At 48.3% G+C, this 24,170-nt stretch overlaps 7 protein-coding genes across 7 annotated transcripts; 4 read left to right on the forward strand and 3 right to left on the reverse strand.

Moving 5' to 3' along the window:
• Positions 1 to 750: 750 nt before the first annotated feature.
• Positions 751 to 1,367, forward strand: MAA_11169 (uncharacterized protein; the record flags this gene model as incomplete). Its single annotated transcript, XM_011413135.1, has 2 exons — positions 751 to 1,067; positions 1,130 to 1,367. 2 exons carry the CDS (start codon positions 751 to 753, stop codon positions 1,365 to 1,367), a joined length of 555 nt encoding a protein of 184 aa, XP_011411437.1.
• Positions 1,368 to 2,456: 1,089 nt separating this feature from the next.
• MAA_08017 (uncharacterized protein) lies at positions 2,457 to 3,047 on the forward strand (the record flags this gene model as incomplete). Its single annotated transcript, XM_007826015.1, has 1 exon — positions 2,457 to 3,047. One exon carries the CDS (start codon positions 2,457 to 2,459, stop codon positions 3,045 to 3,047), a length of 591 nt encoding a protein of 196 aa, XP_007824206.1.
• A 3,148-nt stretch (positions 3,048 to 6,195) lies between these two features.
• MAA_08016 (uncharacterized protein) lies at positions 6,196 to 7,575 on the forward strand (the record flags this gene model as incomplete). The annotated part of the gene is made up of 1 exon (XM_007826014.1): positions 6,196 to 7,575. The coding sequence occupies one exon, from the start codon at positions 6,196 to 6,198 to the stop codon at positions 7,573 to 7,575; it is 1,380 nt and encodes a 459-aa protein (XP_007824205.1).
• Positions 7,576 to 9,266: 1,691 nt separating this feature from the next.
• Positions 9,267 to 10,026, forward strand: MAA_08015 (DUF1774-domain-containing protein; the record flags this gene model as incomplete). The annotated part of the gene is made up of 3 exons (XM_007826013.1): positions 9,267 to 9,283; positions 9,333 to 9,738; positions 9,793 to 10,026. 3 exons carry the CDS (start codon positions 9,267 to 9,269, stop codon positions 10,024 to 10,026), a joined length of 657 nt encoding a protein of 218 aa, XP_007824204.1.
• A 1,841-nt stretch (positions 10,027 to 11,867) lies between these two features.
• On the reverse strand, positions 11,868 to 13,682 carry MAA_08014 (immunoglobulin variable region used by the ITC63B heavy chain; the record flags this gene model as incomplete). The annotated part of the gene is made up of 1 exon (XM_007826012.1): positions 11,868 to 13,682. The coding sequence occupies one exon, from the start codon at positions 13,680 to 13,682 to the stop codon at positions 11,868 to 11,870; it is 1,815 nt and encodes a 604-aa protein (XP_007824203.1).
• A 2,242-nt stretch (positions 13,683 to 15,924) lies between these two features.
• MAA_11170 (uncharacterized protein) lies at positions 15,925 to 16,992 on the reverse strand (the record flags this gene model as incomplete). Its single annotated transcript, XM_011413136.1, has 1 exon — positions 15,925 to 16,992. The coding sequence occupies one exon, from the start codon at positions 16,990 to 16,992 to the stop codon at positions 15,925 to 15,927; it is 1,068 nt and encodes a 355-aa protein (XP_011411438.1).
• A 3,181-nt stretch (positions 16,993 to 20,173) lies between these two features.
• Positions 20,174 to 21,366, reverse strand: MAA_11171 (Scytalone dehydratase; the record flags this gene model as incomplete). The annotated part of the gene is made up of 2 exons (XM_011413137.1): positions 20,174 to 20,822; positions 20,876 to 21,366. The coding sequence occupies 2 exons, from the start codon at positions 21,364 to 21,366 to the stop codon at positions 20,174 to 20,176; spliced, it is 1,140 nt and encodes a 379-aa protein (XP_011411439.1).
• Positions 21,367 to 24,170: the final 2,804 nt, after the last annotated feature.

Below are 24,170 nucleotides of genomic sequence, written 5' to 3' on the forward strand. Positions count from 1 at the left end.
CTATCAAGCTGCATGGAAGGGCCAGATGTGCCGTTGGTTATGTTGGCCTGATAGCGCAATACGGAGAGAATCCAGTGCATTGCCTAGTACAGTTAGTCAACCTAGTCTCCATAAACGTCCGTGCCATTGTATATTTACCAAAGGATGTCTGCTTCACCATTGGGAACCTCTGCAGGGGTGGTAAAAGTAGCAATCATTTGACCGTCACATTGTGTGGTGGAAAAGTTGAAGCGCAGAGGGAGGAAAGAGGAATCGCCGAAATTCATGGTGGCGTAACATCTCGTGGACTGGGGAGCGTTGATACTATGCAGAATGGTTAGCGAGTGTCGGCGACGCCCGGTCCCGCTAAGAAACTTACGCGGCAGACAAGACTGACTGCCCAGCCTCAAGGGAGATGATTGGAGAGGTTAGGCACATGCTATGGATTGCAGTGGCCGGCCATAGCAAGCACGCCAGAATCGAAAAGACGTCGTTGTGATACATTTCTTTGCCGTTAATTATTTCTAGTGATGCTGTTGGCTCGGAAGCAAGAGCAGTCAATCGGGCCATTTTCTACCCAAGAGACGTACCTATTTTTAAGTCCGTTTATATTTAATTGTATCCTGGTGTGATCTCTAGGATTGCCTAACTTTAACGGGCGCTTACAAGGAAATTTGTGCAATGCGTGTTTATTTAATTGCGGCCTCGCTCGGAGATGGCGCAAACGTCAGTCAACTCCTGTTTGTCCAACTCCTCTCATGCAACAGCATCATGTCTTACTTCACCTTCAATATGTCAGCGAGCACACAAGGGCCATCAACGCCCAAAAATCCACAGCGTAGCAGCTCATCCAATTCTGCTGTTCCACAGTTGGATCACGACTCGTCTACTCTCCCCATAAACTCATCAGCAACAATGCTCTGCGAGCCAGCCGTTTCTGGGCAAACTGCACTGAATCCAGAGGCACAATGGTCTGGATTTAATAGTAGTTTGCTTCAAGTTGATGGGGCATTCAGTGGGAGTGCCTTGCCATCCTACGATCAATCTACATTACATGCCGCACTTACCACCAACGACGATTTGAGATGGTAGGTCCTTTCTAACGACATTGAGGATGGCGAACTCGCATGCTGACCTAGTCACTACTCAGGATGTTGATTGGGATGAACGAACGTATGGCCAACTTGGAGCAGACCGCAGCTGCTGGAAATAGAACCATGGATCAGATGGGTAACCATATTTCCGACATGCTTAGTCGCCTGGCAGTCATTGAAGGCATGATCAAGGTAGTTGAGGACCTGAAGCAAAATCTTCGAGACTTTACCAGGGAATTGGTGCCACACATTCTTGGCGTAAATCTTGAGGAAGATCTTGAGAAACAGGGCTAATGCGCAACCAACGGCCACACGGGTGGGGGTTGAGCGGGGCAAGTGACAGAGGCTGCATGAACGTTGGAAGGTAATCCGTGTACGATTTTAGTTTTTGTGTGAGAAATTGATTTAAGCCGTCATACTACTTCAATGTCCATCTTCCCTGCATACGTGGCCATCCAAATGCAAACGAATCGCCGCCGATTCACCATGGCTAACTACACGTCCAAAAAGCTCCCACCCCTGCTCGAGCAAGCCGACTTGAGCGAAAGAGGCATACACCACCCCATTGCCAATCGTCGTCTGGTCTTATCTGGCTAATTTGCCAAGAGCCAAGACACTGCCAATGCACTGAGACGACAAGTATCTCAGCTTCAGAAACAAAACGCTGGCCTGTGTAGATCTCTTCATGAGGCAGACAGCCAGAATACCGCGCTACGACAACAACTTTCTGCCTATAGGCAATACATAAAACAGAAGGATGATGGGCTAGCCCACGTTATCAAACACAATTTGCTCTGCGTTCCAGGGTTATCGAGAGACTGTGGTGGAGGCCACCTGGGACGCAACTGCAGCGGAAGTCGCCGTGCAAAGCGAGATGAGAGGCGCAGGGGGTCGGTCTCCTCCGCAATTTTAGACAGTCTAGAGATGATTATTTCTCCAGTTTAAAATAAATACACGACGTTGTCCTTATCCTATTGATCCCGGACACGCGCAAGCGCCCAGGTGCCGAATGCGACTGGACATGCAAGTGCACGCCCGAGAAACCAGCACTGCCCATATCCCCAACCCGCCGCCCACACCCCCAAAATCTCGAGTGAAGGATGCAACATTGGCGCAAGAGAACCGGCCGACATCACGGCGGTAAGCCGTAAAAGAGTGGAGACGGCCCGGGGCCTTGCAAGCTGGTAAATCGAGAAGCGGATGAGCGTGGGACCATTAGATCAGGTCCTAAACCTCGTCCCGCACTTGAAGGCCAAAATGACAGATTTAAAGTAAAGATACTCCGTAGATCTTGAAGATCGTTAGCCGCCGAAGTTCGTTGAGGTGAGATATATATATCAGTGTAAAGAATCATAATCAACGGAAACTACCATAAACGACAATATGGCACCAATTACCTGCAAAGTTGTCGACGCCAACAACCGTGGACTGCCTGGAGTCTATGTGGTTCTGGAGTGCAAAGACCAACTGCACCGTGGCATCGCGACGCTGGAATCACTGACTGATGAAGATGGCGGAATCAGTCTGTGGTTCCCAACACCATCACCCGGGCGAACAGACGATGTGGAGCCACAGATCGTTGACAGCAGCAATATTCCTAGAGTCTCTTTGACTTTCTTCCCTCATACCGTGCCGTCAACATGCCCAGGCCCGTTCTTGTCTATCCACACGGACTTGTACCTCCAGGGGGATGAGTGCCACGGAATTACCCTGTACCTTGACCCTCATCCACGACTAGAGCACTCCCTTGTCCCGGTAGCCAGCCCGCTCAACAAGTTCGCTGCCGCAGCTGTGAGCACGCAAGAGCCGCAGCAAGACCTGTCAACCCCTTCCCCGTTGCTGCTGCCTCCACCAGTCAGCCAGAACAGCCGACCATCGCCGATGCTTCTGAATGGTATGCACTGCCACAATGGGAGTCGGGGTCAGAAACGGAAGGCGGAAGACTATCCGCAATCACCAAACAAGAGGCGCTAATTCGGGTGGCGGAGGTGGGACAGGGGGATTCGTGAAGAGAACTTCGCCTTCTTATTGGAGACATTACGAAAGCAAATTGTCGATTCTGCAATAGTTCAACACTAGGGCACGGGATGTATATAGCACTTGAGTAATAAAAACTGGGCTTTCAAGAGATGTGCACATGTGATATGGCCTATTTTTTGTGAAGGAAGCCTGTTGGCCAAATGAAGACGACGGCTGGCGTGGGTGTGACTATCGCTTTTAGTTGGTTACCGACGGTACGGTCCGCACTATGTGGGCCCCAATGACAGACAAGGAGGCCTACGCTAGTAAGCCTCACAATGGCAGACGCCAACCCTACCGTTCATGCTTCAGGTGCTTCAGGATGTGGAGTTGGCTCCCCCACCTCTTTCCTCCATGGCCAGATGCACATCCCACCTTCCGCCCAACCTGTGCGATGTACCCTGGCTGGCAGGCTGCACGGGCCGTCACAATCACAAAATGGTGACATTGACTACTAAGCGAAGGGCAGACTAAATATTGTCCGTATAGCTCGGTGTTCGGCATTCTTCATCTATTCCGAGAAGATCCAGTGACTCGTAGGTTGAACCTCTCTAAGAATCATTATCTGAACATGTACATTGAAGTTATCCCAAACTGTTTTGCGGTTGATCAAGAGTCGGCAGACTTGGTCGTTCAGCTCAACCTTTAGTCTCTTAAAGTCACTCTCATCAAAAGTAACTCCCCTGATACAAAAACCAGGTCCAGTGAATGAAATCCTTACACCAGATGCGTCACCCGCTCCAGGTAGTTCGCTCATGAGCTCTGAGAGCGACGTGACTTTGAACTTATGTGGAGGCTCCCACGTTTTATAGCTCATGTACCCATTGAAGTCTTCTCCTAGGCTATATTTGAACTGGAAACTGCCAATGTGGCACGTATTTGTAATATAGTCAGTAATGATATCTTGTTGGATTATGCTATTAGCATTGTAGTTTGTCAAGAGTCTTTCGAGACTGAAGCCGTCTCTAACGTCGCGACTTCGGCAGGAAGGCGTCCGCCTCCAGCGCCGAATTTCCTCAGCAAGGCGAAAAAAAAGATACCCAACAAGTGTCTGGATTCTACCTGACGTGTTAACTAGAGTCGTAATTAATGAGATACAATAAAGAGCTTACTTCTGGAGATTGGCGGCATACACAAGGCCAGCGTCTCCAGTTGCTGGCCAATAAATATCGCCGCGTCCGAGTAGGTTTAAAAAATGCCGTGCAAGCCCATGATAAACCTCAAGCGTAGCATCGTAAGATGGACAATAAGTGAATTTCATAGGATTTGTAGCATTCACAAAGACCAGTATGTCATGGACGAAGATCGTTGTCTGGGGGTGACCGAGGTCACCATACCCGAGCTGAGCAAGGAGCTGGCGAAAAGTGGGCAACGCAACGGGCATTGTGAGGAGTGAAAGTTAATTTTAAGATGCGCCGCTTGAAACACAAGCAAAGGGCTGCGGCGCTTTTTATGCAGCTCGGATTGGGGTATACGCACGACATGGTGGCAATGACAACCGAGAAAAACTGTGGTGGGCTGAAAGCGCCTAGATCTGCCAGTTGCCAACACTGGTCCAACACAATGTGGAAAGGTTGCCTAGATTGTCGCAAGCTCTTTTCGATTAACTAGAGTTACTGCATAAAGAGGCGCAATGTCCCACCGTACAATGGCAAAATAGAGGCCGCTCAGGATACATTGCAATCATGACTCTCGTCAAGCTTTCAGTTGCCTTTGCATGGGCTTATGCCGTCACCAAACTGTAGGGTAACCAGTATCTCTGAATATTGCATTTACTAAAGCCACAAAATGGACTAGACCGGATTGAATCATCTCGCAACCGTCGGTCTTCACGCCAAAGTGACGACTTTCGAACCAAGAGTCGCCGGGGAAGGCGGGGGCGGACTCGCAGAAGATCACACCCTAAGCCTAGGTCTCGGTCGCCGTATGGCTACTGCAGGGCATCTTGTCGTCTAGCTAGTCTATTTACTAGATACACATCAGGCCATTCTCAGCTAGTGTTATAGAAAAAATAATGACATATCAATTTGCCTGCATCTGCGCAAAGCCCAACATCCTTGTAACCGGCCGCCGACTCGCGGCTCATTGGTGAAGCCAGCTGCCCGTCGCCAACGCGTTTGAGAAAATTGGTGCTGCCAGTAACGCTGGCCACATCTTCTAGTACCAGGTACTCATTGCGTATCGTTTACCAGCACCGGATGGCTTTCAAGAGCCGTGTTATTAGTAACTTTTAGTTAGCAAACCACTACTACTGGCAACCGACCGATGAATGTTACCGATAACTCGCTGATACCAGTAGCATTCTGAAGCAAGCTACCAGCACCCTTTGAGTGGTGGTAACCTTGCAAGCGAGGCTACCGGCACCACCTCCTGGATCATACCAGCAACTTCCCTAATTGTTTAAAGCCCATGTGAAAACTTAGGGGATAAGCCCCCGAAAGCGTAGCGCCCCATTACACCTAGGATTACCGTGCATGTCCGCTGTTCCACCCGTAACGGTCAACCGGCGTCGAGTTGCGCCCACGCTCACCGCCAGGACGAGATCAAATCGCCTCTCCATGCAATTCCTAATTTCTTAGAGAGAATTTGTATCTTATTACGAAATTGCAATTTTACTAATCTAAGCAGGGTCTTCTCACAGCCATTGCGAGACCGAAATATTAGCAATCTTCCAATGCCGGAAGCCTGCAGGTGTGCTAAGCGCTCAAAAACTAACTGCTCAATGCTGTTTGTCGAATTATGAGGAATAAGAAATGTGGTCGGTTGAAGACAGCCGCTGTGACTAAAGATAGTGGTGCTCTCGCGCCCTCAGCTAGCGCTTTGAGATGGCCCAGCCCAGTATGACCAGAACTAGATTTAGTACCAGACTGTTGAGCAAGAGAGGCATCAAGGCATTCAGCTGCGAAACACGTACAAACGTGAGATCAAGTCGAATGATAAACCTGCTCTTTTTATAAGACATATCAGAGCATGTAACTATTTAAAGGTGCTAAGGCTCAAGTGAGAGGGCTATTTTTTTTTTTTTTTCAGCATCTCGACCATCTTCTGTACCAACCCCACACATCTAGAACACTGCCAAACTCTTTTTCCACCTTCCCTCAAGATGTCTTTCGCAGAAAAATCTACAGCCCTTCAAAACGTCATGAAAAATCTCGATATAGGAGATGCCTGTGTCTTGAGAAAAGCCTTTACCTACAGCTCGATACTCAAACAGTGCTACGAGTCGCGAGCTGATCCCGTTGGGTATTTGTCGCGAACGTTCCGGTACCCATTGACATTATTGTCCGCCATGTTTGATTCGGGCTGTGTTATCACTGGTCCGCGCGCTTTGGGGTTCTTTCTCCCGTCGTCAACAAGTGAAGACTCCGTATGGACTTTCTTCGTTCCCGGATACAAGGAATCAGTTTTAGACATGGTCAATGTGTTGGAAATTTGCGGGGTCTCGTGGCAGCTTGATGCAGCTGAAGTGGCAAGATCGCTTCGCCCACGTGGAACGGCCTCCATCTCAAGTGCGGATCTCGAGTGTCTCAACTCAAGGGCAGAATCCCTTGAACCAGCTGCAGCGGAAAATTTGCTCGGAACAGCGCCCTACGGCAGATTCAAGGCATACAAGGAGATGAACTGCGGCAACAGGCTCAATTCGGACGCCTGCCAGTTATCTGATCTGGAAAAGCCGACCTTGGGCGTTGCTTCAGAAGAGTCAGCTTTTCCGCCTAGTCAGGACACAAGCAGCGCGAGAGAAGCACTCAATGTTCTTCAAGGATACATACAAACCAGCTCAGGGTCTCAGGGCGTCGAACTAATTATCGGCTGTTCTTATTCAGGCATCAACAGCTGCATGAGCTTTATCAAAGGCTTTTACGCCAGCCATGTCCAGTGCTTCATCAGTGGATGGTGCGCGGGCCACATGTACTACACCCAGTGTAAGGACAAACACTCATCTATGTGGAGACCATGGCCGGGCCAGAAATACAGGAACGCCCACCTTGATGTGAAGAAATACAGACATCAAGGGTTTACTTTCCATCGGGCCAAACGTGGAGGGCCGGTTACGCGATCACTCAGAGACTCCCAGTCCTTCCTGCTTGATTATGGGGCCCTGTATCGGTCCTTCATTCGGCCATCGCACCACGCACTGCTTGACGCCTGGCTGGCAGAAAGACGAGATAATATTGATGGAATAACCTGGACAGAATTTGACGGTCGCATTTTCTCAGTACATGATACATTCGAGTCTTGTTATCGACTGTCCAGAATGACATTCGCCTCTCATAGCGTAGATCTTCCGCTAAACAGGCTCCGGCGCCTTAGCAACCTCGTTGCGTTGAACTTGACAGAGCCGGATGCGCTGAGAGCCGAGTCGTTCCGGAGCTCGATTGGTCCGCCTGCAATTGGCCAGAAATGGCAACTTGGCGCTCTGGCTCGAACTGGAAAGGTGTTTAACAACCTTCGCGACGCCACACCCTGGTCCTGGGCCTTGTAAGCTATAGAATGATTAATAGATTGCCACTTGAGTTTGTAATGCATTTGCATGCGTCGTTATTAATGTGATGTGATCGAAGCACTCGAGTTGGGGAGTCCTTCAGCCAGCCGCTGGGTGCATAAACGAGGAGCAAGTACCTAGGTAGGTAACAGCTAGGCAACTCTATCACAGTTTGTCTCCACTTTAAAATCAAGCACCCCAGCAGCAAAGTTTCCCAACAGCACTTGTTGTGCCGTGTTACCCCCCAACCCATGTTCACCAGAGTAACCTATTTGGAAAAATTTCACCCTTGTCTCCACCCTTTCGTGGATTATGGGCGCCTAGCTTCATGCCGTCCGTAGGAATCACAATACTGGGCGGGTGTTGTATCGGCGAAAATAGCGGGGTTTCGGGGTTCATCACAAAAAAAAAAGCCGGGGCATCACCTTCTCTTTGCCCCGATATGGGGCCGTCCGGAAACTGAAGCCGACGGAGCCCATCGGCCGATCAAAGATAACGCCGGTTCCATAAATATAAATACAGTATGTAATGCCTTGTGAATAGGGAAGCCATACAATGCAAAGTCACACCTCACCTCATTCTACGATGGATCATTCAGAAGCTCAGAGTCATGGTGTCAAAGCACCACTCACATCCCTACAAGAGCGCAATGCGCTGGGCTCAGAGATCATGCATTTACGCTCCATAACGCAGTATGAAACACGGCTGTTTAATTTGACAAGAGAGAATTGCAGATTGCAGACTGAAATTCAGCATTTGCATTACGTCAGGAGTTTCGAGAAACAAAATGCTGACAAGCAGATAAAAAAGCTGTCTGCCGAACTTCTTGCTTTGAAGCACCTGGTGAGTGTCCATTCACTACGTGATTGCGTACGAGGGAGACGAAACTTACTGTTATACCTAGAAACCTCTGGGTACGCCTCGACGTATTGTCAAAGTGCGAAACCGACAAAATCTCCAGCACGGAGATTCGGCCGGGCTTGGGGAAACTGAATCAGATAATACGCTGAATGTAGATAGTACCTATTAGAGCGGTACCATCAGTTAGATAGTTTAAGAGCGCCCCAGAGGGTGTAACAACCAATCCAATTCAGTGCCCAAATGCAGTCATGTGATGTGCCCTGCGCGATTTATGGCATAAACATGCCTTGCTGCTCTGAAAGAGGATACGGTCATATGCACCTAGGCGCCAATAAAGTCCCGGGCGGTATCTGGGGAGACTAAAACCACGTTGGAGGAGCCACACAGGATAAACCGAGGATGAATGAGGAAAGCCGGCGTTTATGACCTGGGCTTATATAAGTCCCGACCTCCTCTTCTACGCCTCAGACAACTTCCTGTCTCCCTAAGTTCCTCTTGCCACTTAAGACATATTCATCAAATTAAAGAAACCTTAGCATTCAGTTCTGCCTAGACGCCATCATGAAAAACAGTCGGCCTCTCGTAAGCGTCAGGCTGGTGTTCTCCTCGCATAGCTTGTACTGATCTTCATGCATAGTCAACGAAGTGTCCAGAGTGGATCTTGACCGAAGATTCGTTCTCGCTCATGTTATCGATGCGCTTACTTGGGGGGTCTCTGCCGGTGTCTCTATTTACTACACGGTCCGCGCACCCCGAGATGGTCCCACCATCGGGGCGCGCATTTGGGACCAGAATTTTCAGTATGAGACGGGCCTGACCATTGTCCAAACATGGTCATTGCCTACTGGTTAGTATCGAGATCAAACAGACTGATCCGCAGCTAAATCACGTATTAGGGTAGGAATGCATGTTGCGCTCTTTGTGCACATGCTGGCCAATATTTTCGCGGCCTCTAACGACATCAGCTACATCACAATCAGCAATCACTTCAGCATCAACAATTTACTTCACGTTGTTTTTCTGGTCTTGTTTGTACGCTCTGCCTTTGGCTGGGCCGAGTGTATCTTGATTCTCAATTTCGTCAACCTCTCTGTGCTTTACTTTAAGCATAGCAAGCTTTCACACTTCACTCGCATTTCAATTATCTGCGGCCCTCTTGCCTGGATTTTTATTGCCATCTTTTGGAACTGGGCAATTGCCGCAACAGCCGGAATCGGCTACAACGATACTATCGAGGGCTTTGATCTCTTTTTCGTCTGGGCAATTCTCGGGTATGGAGTGTTTTCCCTCCTTGTCTTCCAAGTAAGTTGAACTCCCATAACTAGAACATATTTCCAGTTCTGACTCTGCCTATAGGACCTTGCAATGGCTTTCTTGCTGGCGTACCTCTGCGCCAGTATCGCCGTCGCGCAGCATTTTCTCCAACGCAGTGATCGAATGTGGATTCCGCCTGTCGTGATTGCAAGTCTTCTGGTGGTAATGATGTGTGCCGTCGCCGCTCGGTGCCTCTGGAATTTACGAGCGGTACGTCGGAAGAAAGTGAACGAGTCTGTGGACGCTGAATTCGATGAGCGTAAGGAATCATGCTAAGCTCTCATTGATGTATGGTTTACGCTACAGTCCACAGGTGGAATGGGTTCGATCTCGACGCAAGATTCTGATAATTCGAATCGGACTTTCTGATAGCATACTTAGCCGTCAAGGGTGATCTAAGTACAATGACACAACTAAGCTAATGGATATCCGAGCTATAACTTTCAACTTCCCTAAAACAGAAACCCTATTCAAATTAGCTATCTCAGAGAAACTAGTTGGACATTTGAGCATTGAGTTTTATTTTTGTCTTTCTAATGCTCTTCGTTCCTCGACCATTTTGCGCCAAACTATCTCTCTTCCTTGCAGAACATCCCATTCGAAGTAATACATTCTCTCAGTTCCCGGTAATCACATTGTAGTGTAAGGGAACGGCCCCACATCAGGACTTACATAGCTCGAGTCTGAACTTCCTTGGGAAGCTCTTACTTTCCTTGTGAACAATCGCTTTATCCAAGTCGCACTTGACCTCGCTCGTGCCCTTGTACCGTCACATGTAGGTGGTTAGCTGATAACGCATTTATAGGTAGAGAGAAGGATTTACCTTTTGTGCCCATCGCTCCTTCATGGAGTTCGAGTTAGTAGAGTCCGTGCCATATGTAGCACACTACCATGTTGCCCAGCAAAGATATGTCTGAATCGTCAGTCGCAAGCTTGACAGTTGCCACCACGACAAAGTTGTTATCACAATATTTGTCAACCTAATCCGCCTCTTATGTTTCGTAGCACGTGTGTAATTTTATTCTTCTATCTATCGTTCGTAGAATGTTCACGATATGTGAGTTCAATCAGTGGCTTGACAATACACTGAGTATAAAATCGCGCCTATCCCCGCAGTTTGCATTTGCAAGACGGTGGCAAAATCCATGACCCAGTTCGCCTGACCCAGAATCTGAGATTTTTTTTTGCGTTTCCGATAATATCGCGGCAGAGTTCCGAGAAATTTGCTCAAAACTGGTCGATGCCGATTGTGTCGGATAATGCCTCTGTAGACTGAAGTCGCAAAGCTTGGTGTAATGACTGGTTGTCATAGTGTCGGCTATCATGACTAAACTTAGCCGAAAGTTAAATTCGGACGAAAGGATGTTTTTTGGTATTAAGCAGAGGGCTGCAGACTCTATCTGCAGCACGACCACGAACAATAATAATTTTTGTAAAACAAGCTTAGTTAACAATGAGTCTCATAACGTGACAATAGTGGATTCACCATGCGTTGGGAACAGGCGAAGTTTGGCCCAGAATTACTGACCCACAGCAGCGATGCAAATTGGACCATGGAGTGCAATCTGTCACGTTATGAGACTCATGTTAACTAAGCTTCTTGATAAAATCATTCTTCTTGTTGATGCGAGTGCTGCAGACTCCGTCCAGCCCTCTGCTTAATACCAAAAAACATCCTTTCGTCCGAATTTAACTTTCGGCTAAGTTTAGTCATGATAGCCGACACTATGACAACCAGTCATTACACCAAGCTTTGCGACTTCAGTCTACAGAGGCATTATCCGACACAATCGGCCGTGGCCGGCCAACTTCAACATCGCAGTCAGCATCGTCTGGAAGTTAATCGTGCCCAAAATTGAAGGACGCAAGGCTGAGAGCAGGAAGATGTCGTTGCAGCAATATTAAGGAGCTACTGGATTGTGTCTGAGTCCGAGTCGTGCCTTGAGATCCAAGAAGTTGTATTCCAGCCAGTGCATGGTCAGCCGCCTTTCAATTTAGCGAATAGCCAGTTGTTGCTCGCCACTCTTTGTCAATTCCTTATATGAGCAAATTTGAGCTCTAGGCAAACACCTAAAAGAAGCTAGTGGTGGATGTCATGCACTCTGGCTACAACATGTTCAAATTGTGTTACATCTTGTCGTTATGCCCCGGCATATCCATGGTCCAATCTGTCGGTTTGTGGTCGATTTTCCATCACCCTCTGGTGCGGCACTTTCTTCCTCCGAGCTCCACCCCCCGCTAATCCATTCATGCTCTCTGATAGCTCGTTCGGCGACGGGAAACCCGTCCGCTTCGCGAAGCCACTTAAACATGTTTCGCGTCATAGACTCTGAACAGTCCTTGTCACGGTCAAGGTTGTCATAGTGAATGGTAGTATGGCCAGCAACAGCATCATCTACCTTCGAGCTGGGTGTAAAAGAGCTTTCAATTGGGTCTTGGGCAATCTTAGTGTTGTTCCTACAGTTCCATGCCCAACCGGCATATCTTAAGCCGTGATAGCCGGGGCAGGAGACGTGCATTTGCACCTCGAGAATGCAGTCTTTAAGGGCAATGGAGCCAAATGGCGTGAACGGGACGAGAGGGGGATTGCTGTGATGGTCAGCCTGCGATAGGAACATTAATCGAGCCTCGTCCGACCGCTGCACCGTTGTCGCATTTGAAGCAGTGCGCGACACAGGTTTCTGGATGAAAGAAACATAGCTGTTTGTCCAGGCCGCAGAATGTAGATCAATCTGAAACGCAACAGGGCGAGCCCATTTCATGATGTAGTGCTGGACGTTCATAAGTATGCCCCCTAACCACAGAAAATTCAAGTTGGGAGCTCGGCACATAAGCATTTGCGCCAGAATATGCGGCTCTTTGGCGACTTGTGTGTCAAGAATTGCAAAAGCGCCTTGAATCCAAGCGCCACAGACATTGCACGGGATGTCCGGTTCAATAAACGTGCTGCACAAGAGCGAGATTACTCCTGTAGTATTGCAGCTAAGGGCGAGCAATCTATCCAACTGACAGTTGTTGCTCCCCCACGGCGGAAGGTACTGTTCCACGGAAGGTTTCGACCGTTGCATGCGGGGAAGATGCATACGGGGCCAGCGAACCTGCTTCGAAATGCGGTGGCGTGTCGGCAGCAGGAGTGCGGCAGCAAATGCCGCTCGACTTTGGTTCTGAAGTCCATGGTAGATTGCGTAGTCAAGGACGTAAGCCATTGCAGTGGAGAAAGATGCCGAAAAATGCCACTCCAGAGGCGAGGGTACGGCGTTATAACGTAGAGCCAACGTCCTGCAAGACTCCAGTTTTACAGACCACGGCGACTTTAAGACCCTGCCGTTGTGAAAAATGCAAGCGCCCCAGCCTTCTTCGGGAGCAAGAATGGCCGCCCACCACCGCGCTGCTTCATATGTAATGTCACCAAGGTCCACGATTAAATCGCCGTCGCCGTTGCGGGCGTTGTCACGGTTGTCGCGCGTAGCCACGCTTTCGGTATATGACATAGTTGATGCCCCGGGAATGATCTCCGTCCATCGTGCAGATAGTACATAGGCCCAGGCGAGGGTGAGAACCAACATATGCTTGGATTCCTCATCGAAGAGATTCGGGCTGTCAATTAGGCGACTCGATTGAAGAGAAATGGCGGTTGGGCAGGCTATCGTAACTCCAAAGGTAAGTCCTATCTGCAAGGAGGGTAGGTTGCAACTGCCATTGCTGGTTTCCCAAGTAGATGTTCCCGTCGCATATAGGACGGTAGAGGAATTGCGATCGAGCTCTAGCTGTGGCGGAAAATAGGGATGCTGGGGAAACGCATTTTCAATGTCTAAGCTGGTTGCATCGAAAGGAGATGTGTTTGAGCTTGAGCAAAGGCTATGCCACAACCGGTAGCCTGCTTCATAATAAAACTTGTATGTTTCGTTGTCTGGTCGAAGGGCATCTGCCATCCTCTAGGTAGTAGGTTGGCAACGATGACTTGAGGGTGCTCAAGGCCATCGAGGAAGTTTGACGTGAAAATGGTGGTGCTACTTTTGGGGTATCCTGTGATCATGCTGAATGGAGGAATGGAGAGCCTTAAATACAGTCTCTAGCTCGCTCGGCCTGATTTATCAGGCAGCAAATCTGTCAACCCAACTAATGGTGTCACCACCGCGTCGCTGCACAGACAATATCGCGCCAGCTGTCTCGATAATAAACTTATTAACGTCATCGGTCCCCATTCACGGTCAAAACCAGCCCTCTATCGACAGCTTCTGATGATATTGCCACCGTTAATACCGCCGTAAGCGACCGTGTGGGCAGAGTAATGGTTCAATCACGTTGTCTTGAGACCTGCTCATTGTCTTCCCGCGCAAGCTGCTTGTCAGACAATTGAGGGTCACAAAGGATCGAGTATAATGGCGCCGTATGAGAATTATCTGAAGAACAAATGAAAGATAGAAATGAAGGCGGTATTTATCTTGTGAAGGAACCATGTCTGATACAATCCTAAGACTAGGAGGAGTCGTTGCTGATACCTACAATGCCGCGTCGCGGCATCGTAAGAAGCAACGACTTACCCCATTTTGAGGTTCTGATATCTGACACTGCTTGATGGCTTTCCCAACAGCCTACTAATCTTGTTATTGCATTACTAGCCGACAAATCTTGCTCGTGACCGGCAATACATCTGTTACCTCCCAGAAAACTGATAGACCAACTCAGTACTCTACACCGTATTGTACGATGACAAGATTGCCTTCATCATCCTTAGCGATGACAGGACAGCTACTATAGTCCACATCCTTGCTCTCCCGTCCATGCTCAGGACACGGCCTGCAAACTACCCATCCGGTCCAATTCTCGTCAACAGTGCCATCCATATGGATAAGGGTGTGAACTGTGCTGCCACAAACTTTGATCTTTCTGCGGCATCGTCGTGCTGCACACGGTTCACTGCGATGAACTTCGTTGAAGTGCCCGCAGGTGCTGCAAGACCCTGATCTGCCAGAGCTAATCATCTTACATCCAGGCAGATACGATGCCTTGGTGAACCTAGGAAAAATTAGGTTTGAGACTAGAACAATATTGTATATAGTATACATACAAATATCTGGGAGCCGAAGGAAGAGTGAAACTGAATAGCTCCTTATTGCGAGGTAGAACGGCGGGTTGTCCGACCTTTTATACAGCAAAGCCCGGTCAAGAAAGACTTGAGATGGCAGCAGACCATCAATTGCAGCAGATATTTGAGCCCCTCTAGCACCTGCATCAGTGGCCTTGTTAGCTAGACAAGCCATTGATCAGAGCATTAGGCTAACCGTCATCATCAACATAGCAGCTGAAGGTACAGCATGGTTGTGACGGCATTCAAATTCGACATAAAAAACTTTTCGACATTGTCCCTACAGAGGTGGTTCTGAGGTATAAAACGTTGGCAGCCCTCGAATATCGACAACCATTTTCTGTCGTTCGAATCCTCATACCCTCACTAGATACGATAAAAGACATCATAATGGAACAAGCCCAAGACTTTTATCCGCTTTGTCGAGCCTGGAAAGAGACCGGATATCTACTCTTACCGGCGTCGTTCTACAATCCCTCAACTTGGCTTCTCTTCCATACATTCCACGACGGAACCACAGTACAGATACGCACCCACAACTTCAACAAAACTTACAAGAACTGGCCCTGGGCCACCGACGAAGAAAAGAAACATTTCGAGGGGACGTTCGTCGATCTCAGTGGACAGGGATTGGGTGACAGCAAAACATGGGTCAAATATGATATGACAATAAAGGAGGCCAAGTCAATGGGTTTCGAAATCTCAAGATAATTCTGAGAATAGGGGCTGAAGGGAGTGAAGAGTTGCAAGGGGAGGCTGGCTGTCGCGACGGTAGGTATCTAAGCATACTCAGATAGTTTTGCCGTTGAGGCATAGATCTATACGCAACATATCAACCGATTTCGATCCCATATGGCAGCGCACTGTGACGGGGCCAGACTTCTTTGGCTCTAGCCCGTTGCATAGCGTCACCCTAAGAACAATGGAAATTCCTGATCCCTTTATATTGGACACATGAACGAGAGCTCATCTAGATGACCTATCCTAGTATAGCGGTGTCAATTGGAATTTTGTTACACCCAATCTAGCCCACCTTGTTGGCATGTCTAGATACACTATATTAGTCCATAATAACATAATCCACGTCATGGATGGAAACCTTGAACACTTACGTAGAAGGGGGGGCCTCGTCGCATAGACTGCTCTGTCGCAGATAGGCAGTCAATGGCCATGTCGAAATTTTCACTTAAGAGCGCTTTCACGGCATTAATAAGCTTCACTTTAGCTTGTTTATCTTCACTCAATGCCATCGAGTTTTCGAGACACCACTGCAGTAGTTTCCCTAATGCCTTTGCATCTCCAGGATATCCTGGGAGCTCCATGTCGATATCGATGAGCATTAGACGCGGCTTGGAAGCCGTTGTTGAAGGCTGAAGGAGCGTGTTCCACGGCCTTATGTCACCCTGGAAAAGCTCGTAATTCCGAAGCTCTCGAACGCCTCGGACTAGGTCTTGAAGTTGTTGAAGTGTAATGGGTAGGTTGCCTCCACTATTCTTTGCCAAGATACCCAAATCCTCGCCGGCATAAGGCATGAGGATGCCCACAACTGTGTTGGGTTTTCCGGGTTGCCAATCGGCCACAACAACGGCGAGAATGGGAACGAGACAGAAGCGTCTGGACATTTCCGAATTGACTTGGTTCACTGGTATCTGTGCCTTGTTTATAAGATCTTTTCGTTTTTCGATTTCGAGCTCAATCGCACCCACATCGGTATCGGTTTCAATGTACTTCAGAACGCAGTCTTGACCTTTCCAAGAGCATCGGTAAACTCTGTGACCCAATGGCTGCGGGCTTTTTATGTCCAACGCTGTGGGCTGGAATATGTCGGTTCTGTGACCGTAAAAGAGCACCCTACTGCGCGGCCATATTCGAATAGTGTACGAGTTATTCTGGCAGTCCGTCTCATCCGCACTCCATTCATGGTCCGGATCTTCCCTAATGTCAACGTAACTACGTCTGAGATGTTCTTCAATTATGCATGATAGCCACGTTATATCCGTTGTCTTTTCTTCAGCCCCGCGACAGGTTACTTCGACTTCTACTCCATGCCAATCGTGGTTGGCTGTATCGTACACCACCGCAGAGCACTTCCCCCCAGGTCTTGCTATGTGGCCGTGTATTGCAATTTTTGGGGCGCTTCGGCTCGACTCCATGTCCGCGAATTTTTTCGTGAAGATGACTAGCCGGGCGTGGACGGAGAGTGATAGATGACGAAATCCGTGTCAGCAAATAAATAGAAAAGCTGCGTAGCAAAAACTGCGGTTGACCGGAGTAGGCGCTATGAGAAGCGAGAAACTAATAAAAGGAACAAACTAATAGATTGATATTGTATGTTTTTGCAAACAGTGTGATATATCTCTTTAGATTGCGATCTTTCTCGGAAGGGGATGTGCTGCAATTTATACCTTGATGCCCCCAAGTCCAATGTCCTCCGCTCAACCACATGCTACAAGAAACACAGAGTTAAGTGCAAATTAAAAACACTTCCAAGAAGTAAGGGATGCGGTCAGTTATATCTGCACCTTCCCGTCTGATGCTTTGCTACCCGAATTCAGACCCTCGTAAACCAAGTCATGAACCTCACGCCCCCTTGTCTACAGCTAAAGAGACGCTACGAAAAGTGACGTCCATGCGGGCAGTCCCGCCGTATTCTTCCAAGATAGTTGTTGTCACATAGTTTGAGCCGCCAAAGGTCACACAGACGCTTGCATGAATGTGAAGGTGTGACAGTGCTAGTTGTCACTTGTCAAATCATTTCCTCACTTGAGTCCTCATTCGCGAGTCTTACACACAACCAGATGGTTTTTGGTCTGAGCAGACTTTTAAGGCGTTACATTGATACAAAACTACATCCCCCCTGTGCTGTATTGCTCATGCAGACCGCTTATTGCCCGTATAATGATACAAACTCGTGGAGCAGGTTGTCGACGCGAGACTATAGCCGTATGAAACCAAGAAGACAACGGTACATCCATGTAGATGCAAGCGGAATATCTAGACTAGGCGAGTCCATTTTATGCCCTTTTCATTACATCAAATGCGTCCTCTGCAACCGGCAATGTTACCTCGACAGCTTCATAGAACAAGCTGTGTGCAAATACCTACAGAGGTCGACGCGCCAGCTCAGCGATCATCTTCATTCCAATTCTGATGTGATTGTCATTCTAGCTTATATTCCTGGTTTTTCTATTCTTAGCCCGCATGAGGCTTCACTGGTCGTCTGTATTTGTCAACAAGGTGATGATGCATACTGCTAATCTTGTCTACGCCCTCGAGTTACCTCAGCCTCGGAGGCTCCTCATGTGGAATGTGGCAGGCAAGGATATCTCCATAACTTCCACCATAGGACCCAAATTGAGTTAATGTCCATGGTTGTAAGGCAGTCGGGAACCGGGTCTATAAACTTGAGCGTCCTCTCAACTAGTAATATGCAAATAGATCTTTGATTCGTATCGGAGTATATGGCCGTCAACTGATACAAACAAAATCGTTCTCTAAAAAGATGTTAGTATTTTCCCTTGCTCCCATGAGTTCTAAGAGTGAATGGAAAATTACGTCGGAAATGCCCAACGTCTGTTGGCTGGTTCGAATTCTTGTATCATCTTAATGTATGACTCCAGAGACGTGAAGCGGCTTTGTTGGGGGTTTACACAAAGGTCGTGCGTATTTATATAGCGTTTTTTTAGCATTACAAGAGGAGTGGGTACTTCGACAAGCTCGAGAGGCAGACACTCAAGCTGAGGCCGTGGAATTGAGGTAAGCCGTGGTGAAATATACGCGACTCGGAGTTCGAAAAAGGCTCCAGCATTTGTGCCAAATTTTTGTACGATATCGTCTTTGGATGGTAACGGCAGGTATTTGTATAAAGATGGTGGAACTGGATTCATGTCTGTGTGAATAGGATACTCGCTATTGGTGTCAGTTGGGTTTATCTGTGGCAAGGAATAGGGGAACGCGAAAAAGGGAATTTACCTAATAATAGAGCAGCAACACCAGAGTGCAACGATATCGGCGAAATGATCTTCAAGGCGAGAATTTTCCCACTGAAACCTGCTAAATTATCAGTCTTTGAATCCTCATGTCGGGTGCGATTTCAGGACTACCGAGAAGAGGACCCTAAAGCAACTGCTTTGGTGATGTGTTCATTCGCAAAGCCATGAAATCCGCGACGCTTCCAGTACAGTGCCAAGAGTGCATGGGTTTGTATAGTTCGCCTATAGCGAAGACCGAATTGGAGCTCTTGAATATCCTGGCTATGAAATGGATTCATAGTATCCGCCAAATCTATGATTACCAACATTGATAGTCGATCGTTGTCGGAGCCCTGGCCAGCAAGATATTTCTGTCGCATGGCCAATACTTCATCCGGTGTAAAGATGGGCCATTCAGGAAGGATGTTTCCCAGATACATATCTATTCGACTGCAGGAGAATCTTTGATACGTTTGCTGATATGACTGCCCGGATACATATCCATCCGGCTGTGGTGTCACTCCGGCTGGGCATGTTGGGTCCGAATCGCCAATAAAGAGTGTGCTGTCTTTGTCAGACATTTTTGAAGAGCAAAAGACAAATTAAATCAACTAAGATGTACGTTGAATGGGCAAAAAAACGGATAGTTGGATTTGAACGTGCGGGAACTTGTAATTATTTATATTTCGGGAAAGTTCTCATTGCGACCAACATGTGCTCTCTTCAGTTCGTTCCTGCACTCAACGAGCGCCAATTTAATATTGCGTTGTTGCCACCGTCTTGCCCGCATATGCATGACTTCGTATGTGGAAATTAAACGCATGTATAGAGACAAAAGATGTGCATGCAAAGAAGCACACAAAAGACGATCAAATCAAACTGTTATAAAGTGCGACATGTACGACTTGATATGTATATTTTACCTGACAATAGGTTCACACCAGTGGTAGTCCTGAATTAGTCTTGAGTACATTCTTGCGAGGCGGGTATTCCTACTCTGCAGGGCAAGTTAGCTTCAGATGAACTTATGCTGGACGGAATATGCGGTATTGAGGAGTACAAAAAGCTAGAAGAATAGCACATACAAACACCGTGACATATAGCAGTTACCTATTCTAACTAGCTGTCTGTGTCGACGCCGCTAATCTACACCTCCCTCCATTCCCATACAGCTTGACCAAATTAGTGATGCACAAAAACGGGTTCTGCGACTCCTCGGGTGTTCGAAGGCTCGTTTCTCAAGTGTTTCTTTTGCGGACCGCGATCGGCTCGTCGTTCCCTTTTATTTCCCTCGTGAAGAGTCCCCAGCACGACTGCCTAATCAAGCCGGTTTCGAGGTCTCGGAAATGTCATGATATGTCGATTAGTTGTTGTCATTACTCTCATTACTCTTAGCCGAAAACTGCTTAGTGTTCTTGTCCCAGTGTAGTCTTCTTTTCCTCATTGCCATGCTATAACCCAGCCATAAGATTCTTTCGCAACGTTTACTAACCGTTGACGCAGGCTCAAAGTTCTTTTCTTCATCATCAATCGCCGTATTATCAAACCAGTTCTTCGGGAAATAGGTTCCAGTATAGATTAAACCACGCATAGCATAGTCTTCGGGAAGAGGATGCGCCTTACCAACTTCGGGCCACGGAATTTCCGGAGTATCTAACCGTGGCGTATACTCGCTGGTCCGTAACAGATAGTTAAGTAGTAAAGCAGTCTGTTCCCATGGGAGGGAGCCCTCCAAGTACTGTCTCCCTACGTCAAAATCCATCATAAACCAGTAGAATACTAGGAGGGTATGAAGGCAGGGAAACGTGTTCTTGTCACCCCACCGAGCAATAACAATCTCATACGTGCGAGCTGTAAATCTCACCGCCGTTTTGAATGCGTCAGTCAGCACCGGATCCGGAAGCATTATAGTGTCGTCTGTTTGTTGACTCTTCAAAACGGCATTCATAAGGACATTTGACGCGTCTCCAAAACTTAGGAGCAGACAGCTTAATGAGATGCCAATGAAATACCTAGCCTAGTTAGCTTGTTGCAGATCTTACGTTATTACAGTGACGTCTCCTACCCAGATTCAAGCCAATTTCCATGTTCTCTTCCAATGCGATTATCTAGAAGTTCCAGAAATTGCTTCATCGAGGGCTCGAGCTGATCCTCATGCGTGCCAGAGAAGAGTATGCCATGAACTCGCACAAAAGCTACATCAACTGGCTCCAGACGTTGAGAAGCGCTTGGATTTGCATTCAAGAGGGGATCAAATAGCGTCATGACGCTATCCCTAGCGCTCGGGAATGGCACTGGAACGCAGAGAGATTTAGCATAATAGTATAACTGTTGCAGGGCATTTGGTCGTGCCAAAATCGCTAGGTGGTGATAAAGTCGTCCAGTCATTGGTATCTTATCCGAAGCCTTGGTATACCAGAATCTTGATACACCAGTCCAAATTTCTCGATCTCGGATATCATCATCTTCAACTGCCATCCTGTAACGCCCTAAATCACCAAGACACTCTATCCACGTATCTTCAAACGTGGGAACTGTCTCATATAGCAATGCCATCATGGTATACGCGATACAAATGAAGGTGAGCATATGCTCGAGCGAGCCAGGCAGTTTCCGCCTTAGAAGCTCTAAAAACGAGTGTATACCATGACGCCACATTCGTGCAGGCATAAAATACTTAGATGCAAGTCTTCGGAGCGCGGCGCTCGCCGATGGGTGCTGGGATGCCAATAGAAAGTCATGATGCTCATGGAGAAGTGACCAATGAAGGGAAATTAAGGTGAAGGGAAATAAATGCATGATATTGCTCTTGACTTAGGTCAGTCTCCTTCTGTGTGCTATCATATTCAATACACTTGCTCTCGAGCAAAACCAGTCCGGCATAGATGCCTTGGACTTCGGCGGCAAGCTGGTCTGAAGATATGGACCGAGTATCTGGTTGAAGAAGCATTTCCGATGCCGCTGCGCCGGCATTGGAAGACTGTTTCGGTTGGCCATGATATTGTCCTGGATTGCGCTGGCCTTTATGCTGGCCATGTCTTGTCTGTGTCTTCCGTGGCCGTTGGTTCGAACCCGTCTTTAGGGTATCATCGGCAGTCCAGAGTTGACGACCAGTCGGCTTCTTTCTGCTTGTGAAGTTATCATCTCTCTCGCTGGGTCTGGCACGACTCGCTCCAAGAGTCGATGGGGATGAGCCGCGTGCAGTTTTGCGTTGATGCTGGACCCAAGCATCTTGGAAATTGTCCATTTCCAATGAGAGTCTGCTTTGACAGTCTAAAGGATATATGTAGGTTTGTGGCCGCGGGTCTGCACTCGGAAGTGTTGAAAGTTTTGTGCGAGAATGACAACTGAACGGGTGAGGGACTTCAGATTTTGAAAGCACACAGTTCCGGATGGCTGCTCTTATGCTTGCTCAGTTGACACCGGGTTCCTATTGAAAGCGGTTCGCACGAAGCAATGGACGCCTTTTTAGTCGCCTTGCGACCGACTCACCCAGCAGGAGTAGTGCTCTGATAACTTTGTACTATGGGGGAGCACGGCTTGTCTCGTGTTGGGACCCTCCCGGGCCAGCGAGAGCCGTGGCCATCGCAAGGCAGTACGTGGCGTTGGACCGAATAACGGGCAAGGCCATTGTGCGGGAAGGGTCCGGCGACTTGGAATTGGCAGTGCCACTGGGTGCGTGGTAATTGTGACTTGTCGGTTCGACAGTTGTGCTTTTCGACATGTGTTGGGAGTGGACGGTCATTTCCTGAAACATCACAGAATCACCGAGCAGAGGGTTGCGGCAACCCCCCCCCCCCCCCACACCCCCCCACCCCCCCCCCCCCCCAAGCCCCCCCGTTCCCTGTCTGTATGCCCGACACCCTCATGTACCGATACAGTCCACCGAATGGACGAAAATGGAGGGTGAAATACCAAGGGCTGCGCAGGGCTTCCCACAGCCGTCTGTATTTTTGTGCCGGGATGTCAGACTGCGCTTCCTCTTAGGCCAACAGAGAGGAGACACCACCAGGGACCCTGCAACAAGCCAGTTGTCTTGCATGGTGCAAATCCACTCTCTGATAAGCGCACGCACGCCGGGTGTCTTGTTAATCTTAGGGAGGCGGACTGGCGTGCAAGGCTCTGAAAGGGCGACTTGGAGTTCATGAGAGGCCATTAATGTTCAGTCTCTGCTGCAGGGGTCTGAATTCCTCGATGATCCATCCTTGTCTTGTGGAGATGCATTTGATATTCGGGTAGTGCAAGCGCTACCAGCAAGTCGGCAGTCATGGCTTTCAGCTTAGCACAGTTTGCTCTCCTTTCTTGGATTCTGCCTCGCCAAGGGCAGGGCTCGTGGGCGCCTCGGAGCTCGTTGACAGACTCATGAGGTTTTACAGTGGTATTAATACTCATTAACTAGAGAAGGTATAATAATACATAGTCGGCAATGGCATTGCAGAAGTAACTAGTTACGTCTGTTTTGATGTTGTGCTGGGACGAAACGGCCAAGCTTCAGAGCATTACCCCTGAATTACAAACAGACATAGGAACACATCATCGAACTACTCCCTCCATCCATGGTTACGGGAGCATGCGGGAGAGCACAAAGTTCGAGCCAGTCCGCGACTTCTTGCTCTAACGTCATCGAAACGCCTGCATCGCCGTACCAGACTATCGTCCGCTGTGTTTCTCCTTTCGGAGTTCCGTGAATAGTTGTATGGTTATTATTCAGGGCAGCTAGAGACTCAAAAAAAGCGGCAATCGAGTGACGGTCGAGCTGGACATCTGTTAAGCGTACGCGTTTGAGTGTCGTCTTATTTCTTTGAAGAAGTCCACGAGACGAACCAACTTGTCTGCAAACCCCTGGATTTCCAGAAATTGCAAACAGACGAACGCTGCTTCCGGCAAAATGCTTCCACAGTCTGCAGGATACTCTGTATTAAATCCGCCTTCAATCGTAAAAGCCAATAGTAGCTCCTCCAGCGTGGTCGTTGTCGCGTACAGCAAGGTCTGTATGCTCTCGGAGGCAATACCCCTAGTCAGAACAGCCTTCTCATCCGCTGAGTCTGTCCAGGCATTCCAGTATGCCGTGCCAACGTCGAAGTGCAGCCACAACGAAGACAAAAATGGCACACGAAGCAGCACATCCAACTTTCCCACCGTACGGCAGTGCGAGGAAAATGGGTGCGAAGGACCTGGGACATAACTGTGAGGCACGAAGTTGACGTATATTCGTTTCGTGGAGCAGGTAGTGCATCAAGGCGTTATCGAAGATGTTATGGGCCTGGAGAATCTTGGATTCGTCTCTCATAGATCTGGAAAAAGGAATAAGGCGATTGTTCACAAAGAAAGTAAGAGTTCCTTCGGAAGCTCTGACTCGA

The sequence above is a fragment of the Metarhizium robertsii genome (genome assembly GCF_000187425.2).
Source record: "Metarhizium robertsii ARSEF 23 chromosome Unknown MAA_Scf_4, whole genome shotgun sequence".
Lineage (NCBI taxonomy): Eukaryota > Fungi > Ascomycota > Sordariomycetes > Hypocreales > Clavicipitaceae > Metarhizium > Metarhizium robertsii.